The sequence below is a fragment of the Callithrix jacchus genome, chromosome 22 (genome assembly GCF_049354715.1).
Source record: "Callithrix jacchus isolate 240 chromosome 22, calJac240_pri, whole genome shotgun sequence".
Classification (NCBI taxonomy): domain Eukaryota; kingdom Metazoa; phylum Chordata; class Mammalia; order Primates; family Cebidae; genus Callithrix; species Callithrix jacchus.
In genome coordinates this window covers 48,650,765-48,658,825 of record NC_133523.1, presented here as the reverse complement: position 1 = coordinate 48,658,825, position 8,061 = coordinate 48,650,765, and the positions used below count along the sequence as shown (strand labels likewise).

At 46.6% G+C, this 8,061-nt stretch overlaps 1 protein-coding gene across 1 annotated transcript; it reads right to left on the bottom strand.

Annotated features, from left to right (window-relative positions):
- Nucleotides 1-2,758: 2,758 nt before the first annotated feature.
- LOC100409497 (ret finger protein-like 4A) lies at nucleotides 2,759-4,727 on the bottom strand. The gene is made up of 2 exons (XM_035290069.3): nucleotides 4,442-4,727; nucleotides 2,759-3,342 (listed from the first exon to the last, which is right to left on the bottom strand). Exons 1-2 carry the CDS (start codon nucleotides 4,725-4,727, stop codon nucleotides 2,759-2,761), a joined length of 870 nt encoding a protein of 289 aa, XP_035145960.1.
- Between the last annotated feature and the right edge of the window lie 3,334 nt (nucleotides 4,728-8,061).

Below are 8,061 nucleotides of genomic sequence, written 5' to 3'. Positions count from 1 at the left end.
TGTTGTGATGCTTGAGGTGTTGGGCCATCCTCACATTGCTGTAAGGACCTGCCTGAAACTGGAGAGTTGATGAAGAAAAGAGGTTTCATTGACTCACAGTTCTGTAGGCTGTACGGGAAGCATCAGTGGGAGGCCTCAGGTAATTTACACCCATGGCAGACGGGGAAGGGGAAGCTTGCTTTTCACATGGCAGCAGGAGAGACAGTGAGTGGGAACGTGCCACGCACTTTTGAGCCATTCGATCTCTTGAGAACTCATGCATTATGAAAACAGCATGGGGAAAAATCCACTTCTGTGATCCAACCGTTTCCCACTGAGTCCCTCCCCCAAAACTGGGGATTACAATTAAACATGAGATTTGAGTGGGGGAAACGGAACCAAACTACATTAATCTGCAAATGGCTTCTCCCAAATCTCATGTCCTTCTCGCATTTCAAAACCAATTATGCCTTCCCAACAGTCCCCCAAAGTCTTAACTCATTTCATCACTGACCCAAACGTCCAGGTCCAAAGTCTCATCCGAGACAAGTCCCTTCTGCCTATGAGCCTTTAAAATTAAAAAAAAAAAAACAATTTATTACTTTTAAGGTAAAATGTGGGTACAGACATTGGGTTAATGTGCCTCTTCCAAATAAGAGAAATTGGCCAAAACAAAGGGGCTTGGGCCCCATGCACGTCTGAAACCCCACAGGGCAGTCATTAAGTCTTAGAATTCCAAAGTGTTTTCCTCTGACTTTGTCTCACATCCAGGGCCTGCTGGTGCAAAGGGTGGGCTCCCAAGGCCTTGGGCAGCTCCTCTCCTGTGGCTCTGCAGGCTACGGCCCCTCAGGTTGCTTTCACAAGCTGGGGTTGAGGGCCTGTGGCTTCTTCAGGTGCGTGGTGAATGAAAGCTGTCACGGGATCTACCATTCTGGGGTCTGGAGGACAGTGGCCCTTCTCTCACAGCTCCACAAGGCAGTGCCCCAGTGGGGACGCTGTGTGGGGTTCCAATCCCACATTTACCCTCTGCACACCTTTCACAGAGGTTCTTCATGAGGGTTCCGCCCTGGAAGCAGACTTCTGCTTGCACATTCAGGCATTTCCATATATCCTCTGAAATCTAGGGGCAGGTTCCGAAACCTCACCTCTTGCCTTCTGTGCACCTGCAGGCCTAGTCACATGGAAGCTGCCAAGGCTTGGGGCTTGGATCCGCTGAAGCAATGGCCCGAGCTGTGCCTTGGCTCCTTTCAGTCACGGCTGGAGTGGCTGGGATGCAGGGCGCCATGTCCCAGGGCTTCACAGAGCTTCGGGGCCCTGGGCCTGGCCTACAAAACCATTTTTCCTCCTAGGCCTCTGGGTCTGTGATGGGAGGGGCTGGCACGAGGAACTCTAAAATGCTCTGGAGGCGTGTCCCGCTTGTCTTAGCCATTAATATTTGGCTTCTCTTTACCTATTCATTTTTGCAGTGGACTTGGATTTCTTTCTGGAAAATGAGCTTTTCTTTTCTACCCATGGTCAAGCTGCAAAGTTTCCAAACTTTTATGCTCTGCTTTCCTTTTAAATATAAGTTCCGCCAGGCACGGTGGCTCAAGCCTGTCATCCCAGCACTTTGGGAGGCCGAGGTGGGTGGATCACGAGGTCAAGAGATCGAGACCATCCTGGTCAACATGGTGAAACCCCGTCTCTACTAAAAATACAAAAATTAGCTGGGCATGGTGGTGCGTGCCTGTAATCCCAGCTACTCGGGAGGCTGAGGCAGGAGAATTGCCTGAACCCAGGAGGCAGAGGTTGCGGTGAGCCAAGATCGCGCCATTGCACTCCAGCCTGGGTAACAAGAGCAAAATTCCGTCTCAAAAAAAAAAAAAAAATTGATCAGGGTTTATTTAAACGATTCATGGATTTCTTCCCATTACTGATTTCTAACTTAACTCTGTTGCCAATAGAGAATGGGATGTATATCATTCTCAGCAAACTGACACAAGAACAGAAAATGAAATACCACATATCCTCGCTCCTAGGCGGGTGATGAAAAAAGAGAACACATGGACACAGGGAAGGGAGCACTACACACTGGGGTCTACTGGGGGAAGAGGGGAGGGACAGTGGGGGGGGAAGGAGGGAGGGATAGCCTGGGGAGAAATGCCAAATGTGGGTGAAGGGGAAGACGGCAGCAAAACACACTGCCACGTGTGTACCTATGCAACTATCTTGCATGATCTGCACATGTACCCCAAAACCTACAATGCAATAAAAAAAAGAGAATGGAATGTATATTATTTCAATTTTAATATTAATGAGTTTTGTCTATGACCCCACATATCTACTCTAGCAAATAGTCAGTGTACACTTGAATGTCAGCTGTGGGGTTAGACTGAATACCTAGACATATATGTATAACTTTACTATATCCAAGTACGTTCTCGGCATTTGAAAAGTAAATTTCTCTGTGGGCTCACATTCGAATTATAATTTGGTTCATAACTTCCGTAACGCATAGTGCATCGATCATGCAGAAAACGGAAAAGAATGACAAATGAATCTGAAATTTCAAAATATTTATTGAACAAAAGAATAAACATAAGCCCCAAAGAAAATATGACAAACTTTATACGTAAAATGTCATTTTCCCCTAATTAATATCATTGCTTTCTGTCCGCGGTTTACAAAATGACTGGTGTTTCCCTTCTATCCCTCTGTACCCATGTGTATCTAGCAGAAACGTTTTTAACTCTGGCTACAGGCACACAGAATCCCGCTATCGATGATTATGTTCCAATGTTTATTTCCTTTCCTCAGAATAAACTGGGGGACTGGCACTGTCTGGATTGATCCCAGGACAGATACTCAGGAAGCTCTGATCATCTTGAGTTTCACGTTTATGAGAAAAAAATGGACGCAGAGGCTCGATAACAGGAAGGTCGTTGAACGTGTAGATATGGCACCCACCATCACTAACATTATAAAAGGAGATGGACCTCATGCCTACATCCAGGTAAATGCCCACTGTGCGCAACTGGGGACTCACCCAGAGAAAAGTCAAAGGCATCGTGCTGGCGGCAAAGATCGGCCCCGTCCTGCAGCCCACGGTCCAGAAGCCGAGTCCTGAAGAAAGCACGACGTCCCCCTGTCGATTCACAGATTCCTTACAAATGCCCACATCCCATATTTTGCTGGTGCCCACATCCACCTCCCAGTAATAGCGGCCGGAGGTGAAGCGGGAGGTGCCCAGGACGCACAGTGAGGAGCTGAACCTTTCCGCCTGCTCTTTCCTGTTGTGTCTGACATGCCCACATCGGAGGCTCCTCAGGTCTTCAGAAATGGTCAGACAGTTGCTGGCTGTGTCCACATCCAAGGTCATATCCACTGTGCAAAGAAGAACCGGTAGTTCAGCAAAGACACGCACTGCAGGCTCCCTCTGCCCCTTTACTGCGGACACCTAAATATATTGCTCACTTTCACTCTCCTTTCCCAAATCAAAATTGTCCTGTTGAGCTGCCTGATGAGGTCAAATTTTATGTATAGAATGCGTGAATATAATAGCTACGACATAGCCACCTTATTCATAGTAGAGATTCCTTTTGAATTAAGTTATTGCAGGCCGGGTGCGGTGGCTCACACCTGTAATCCCAGCACTTTGAGAGGCCGAGGCAGGTGGATCACGAAGTCAAGAGATCGAGACCATCCTGGTCAACATGGTGAAACCCCGTCTCTACTAAAAATACAAAAAAATTAGCTGGGCACGGTGGCGCGTGCCTGTAATCCCAGCTACTCGGGAGGCTGAGGCAGGAGAATTGCCTGAACCCAGGAGGTGGAGGTTGCGGTGACCCGAGATTGCGCCATTGCACTCCAGCCTGGGTAACAAGCGTGAAACTCCATCTCAAAAAAATAAAAAGTTCTTGCATAATTTGATAAGCATTTTTTCCATTGACTACGTAAGATACATGAAGGGAAAGACTGTAGCTAGCTCTCCAAATGACTGTGTAAACTTGCAGGTTCCATGAAAATCTATACCCAAAGGTGATGTTCTGAACGGCTGTTTGTGAAGCATGAAAGTTGTAGATGGCAGATTTCTGCTAACGCCCGTATTTAAACAAGTGTTTGAAAGTTGTTTTCCCAGTGCTTTCTCTTTTTATTGAGACGGAGTTTCACTCTTGTTACCCAGGCTGGAGTGCAATGGCACGATCTCGGCTCACCGCAACCTCCGCCTCCTGGGTTCAGGCAATTCTCCTGCCTCAGCCTCCTGAGTAGCTGGGATTACAGGCACGAACCACCGTGCCCAGCTAATTTTTTGTATTTTTAGTAGAGACAGGGTTTCACCATGTTGACCAGGATGGTCTCGATCTCTTGAGCTTGTGATCCACCCACCTCGGCCTCCCAAAGTGCTGGGATTACAGGCGTGAGCCACCGCGCCAGGCCCCCCAGTGCTTTCTGTGGGCTGTGGAAGGTCATATAGATTCCTCACCTTGAAACTTCTTCATCCTTGGGTTCATCGTTAGAATAGATTTCAGCTTGGGCTCTAGTTCCTTGATGATGGAAATCAGTGCCCTCAGCTTGTACTTGGGCTTGATGTCTTTCTTCTGAGACGCCACAGTGCATAAGGGGCACAGTACGCCTTCCCCATGGGGCTCCTTCTGCAGTGAATGGACACACTGCAGGCAGCAGGCGTATCCACATTTCAGCTGCACGGCTTCTTCAAGATCATTGAGACACACAGGACATCTAATTACTTGTTTGAAGTGTTCAGCCATGGCAAATGTCTATAGGAAAAAAATGAGCATGGTATTAGAATTTCCACGAGCTGAATGAACAGCTGATAGTGCTTGGGACCTTTACTGTTTACATGCAGAGAGTTATCAAGTATGATACTTACAATCACTACTACTAGTGACAAAGAACAAATAAATACAAATGTAAATGACTTAAGGCCCTGAGCTTCTGATATCTGTAATAGTCATGGAAACAGGGAGCCGCGGTGGCTCCGGCCAGTTGTCCTGGTGCTTGAGGAGGTGAGGCCATGAGTTCAAGGCCAACCTGAGCAACATAACAAGCTCTCATTGATTAACAACAACAACAAAAAAAAGAATTGGGGGACCAGGTGCAGTGGCTCACGCCTGTAATCCCAGCACTTTGGGAGGCCGAGGCGGGTGGATCACGAGGTCAAGAGATTGAGACCATCCTAGTCAACATGGTGAAACCCCGTCTCTACTAAAAATATAAAAATTAGCTGGGCATGGTGATGTGCGCCTGTAATCCCAGCTACTCAGGAGGCTGAGGCAGGACAATTGCCTGAACCCAGGAGGCAGAGGTTGCGGTGAGCCGAGGTTGCAGTGAGCCGAGATTGCGCCATTGCACTCCAGTCTGGGTAACAAGACCTAAACTCTGTCTCAAAAAAAAAAAAAAAAAAGTCATTGAAACAAAGGGCTTGATTCACTGAAAGACTTTGAGTTGAAATGGTAAAGCGGTCTCCACCTGAGCCGTTTGATATGGTAGCATCTGAAATGGGGCTCATCCACATGGAGATGTGCTGTGAGCAAAAACACTTTTATTTTTGAAGACAGAGAGAATGAGAGACATTGAGAAAAAGAAAATGCGAACTGTCTGCCTGAGAAGCTGCTCACATGTCGAAATGGTTACATTTTGAGTAAATTTAATTTGAGTCGTGAATTTTACATTAGGCTTGTTTTATTATACTCTATGTGACTACCAAAAAATAAATTTCCAATTACATATGTGGGTTGTATTGTGTTTCTGTTGGACAGAAGACCTTCGACATCCCCAGCGGTGCAAACTGGATGTGGTAAAAAAGCCCAACAGCACACACACCATGAGGACAAGACACAAAACACAGATAACTAAGTGGTACTAGGTAAAACTCAATCTTCTGCATAGGAAAAAAAAAGCAACTGTATATATATGACAATGGATTAACATCCAAAATATATAAAGAATTTTTTCAAGGTAATAGCAAAAAGAAAAAACCTCAACTAATCTCATCTTTTTTTTTTTTTTTTTTTTGAGACAAGAGTTTCGCTCTCGTTACCCAGGCTGGAGTGCAATGGCGCGATCTCGGCTCACCGCAACCTCCGCCTCCTGGGTTCAAGCAATTCTCCTGCCTCAGCCTCCCGAGTAGCTGGGACTACAGGCATGCACTACCGTGCCCAGCTAATTTTTTGTATTTTTAGTAGAGAGGGGGTTTTACCATGTTGACCAGGATGGTCTCGATCTCTTGACCTCGAGATCCACCCGCCTCATCCTCCCAAAGTGCTGGGATTACAGGCGTGAGCCACCGCGCCCGGCCATAATCTCATTTTCAATGGGCAAAAACCTGAATAGACATTTCTCTGAAGAACACATGCAAATGAGCAACGAGTACTGAAGAACATGCTCCCCTTCACTCACCATCAGAGCAATGCAGAGCAGAACTGAGACAGGAAGGCTGGGTGGTCACAGGAGAATCGAGAACATATCAAGTGACAATTTCACATAGCAGCAAAATGGTGGCTGTTAAAATGAGCCACTTGTAATTAAAATTACAAGGACAAGGTGGACCCTGGGCTGATAAAGTGCTAAAAAACAGGAGGGAATTAAGCTGGCTGAAACCATTACCACACTAATTACCACACTAATTACCACACTAATTACTAATTTAGCGTGGTGATTACCACACTAATTCACACACCTTCCAGTGCCATGGCCAACCCCAGCATGCCCATGTTTAGTATATAAAAATGGGCCGGGCGCGGTGGCTCAAGCCTGTAATCCCAGCACTCTGGGAGGCCGAGGCGGGTGGATCAAGAGGTCAGGAGTTCGGGACCATCCTGGTCAACATGGTGAAACCCCGTCTCTACTAAAAATACAAAAATTAGCTGGGCACAGTGGCGCGTGCCTGTAATCCCAGCTACTCAGGAGGCTGAGGCAGGAGAATTGCCTGAACCCAGGAGGCGGAGGTTGCGGTGAGCCGAGATCGCGCCATTGCACTCCAGCCTGGGTAACAAGAGCGAAACTCTGTCTCAAAAAACAATAATAAAATAATCAAGCTTTCCTGTTATACTGATTGATATTGACTCCGTACGGTCATCTTCATAGAAGAAGAATAATTATGGTCATCTTCATAGCAGACCTTTAGCCTTACAAAGAGTGCCAGAGAACAGTATGAGAAACTCTGCATCGTGCACAACATGCTGACGCTCTGTGAGAATCTTGCAGAATACTTCATTTTTGACTCAAAGACAGTGAGCACGGAAGAGTTCTTTGGCGATCTCAACAACTTCCCAACTTTGTTTTTGGAAGCGGTGAGAGAAAACAGTAAGAGAAGAGAAATGGAAGAGAAGACCGGGAAGGCAAAACTTGCAAAAGAGAAAGCTGAGCAAGAAAAGTTAGAACGTCAGAAGAAAAAGAAGCAACGCGTTGGTATCAACAGAGAGGGCGATGAGGCTGGTGTGGCGGCTAATCTTCTAGAAGCCCCACAATCAGGTGCAGCATTCGGAGACCGAAAGCAGATTCCAAGGAATCCAGTCGTCAATCATCCCTGTGCAACGAGGGCGAATCCAAGATCAGCCACATACACGGCCTGAGTGCTGTTCTAAACAGGTGATGGTACTCGTGACTTTTAAGATAATCAAATAGTAAAAGTTTCTAGTGGAAACATAAAAAAAAAAAAAAATAGCACTGCGTGCGTTCCAGCCATCCTCCTTCTGTGTTTATACATGAAAGAAATGAGGTCAGCATGGCGGAGACACGCCCGTACTCAGGCTCACAGCAGCCGTGGAAACAGCCCCAGCGTCTGTGGGAGAAAAACGGTTACAGAAATGATGCTATATACAATGAGGTTTTCAACCGTAAAAAAAAAAAAAAAGAAGGAAGTCCTGGCATTTGCACTAACGTGGATGAAGGCTGAGGGCATGAGGTGGAAAGCAGGGAGGCCAAGCAAAATGAATCATTATGATCTCAGTTATGTGGAATGTGAGTTGACTGATCTCGTGGAATCAGAAAATCACAGGAAATGGTGGTTGGCAGGGTTTGTGGGAAGAGGGGAGCAGGAAACCCGAGAAAACCCGTAGGAAGACCTGACCGTGCATAACC

Excerpts from the sequence above, each read along its gene's own strand:
- LOC100409497 (XM_035290069.3), bottom strand. The coding sequence starts at position 4,727 with ATGGCTGAACACTTCAAACAAGTAATTAGATGTCCTGTGTGTCTCAAT. Across the intron at positions 3,343-4,441 it reads AAGGATGAAGAAGTTTCAAG|TGGATATGACCTTGGATGTG; the intron begins GTGAGGAATCTA and ends TTCTTTGCACAG.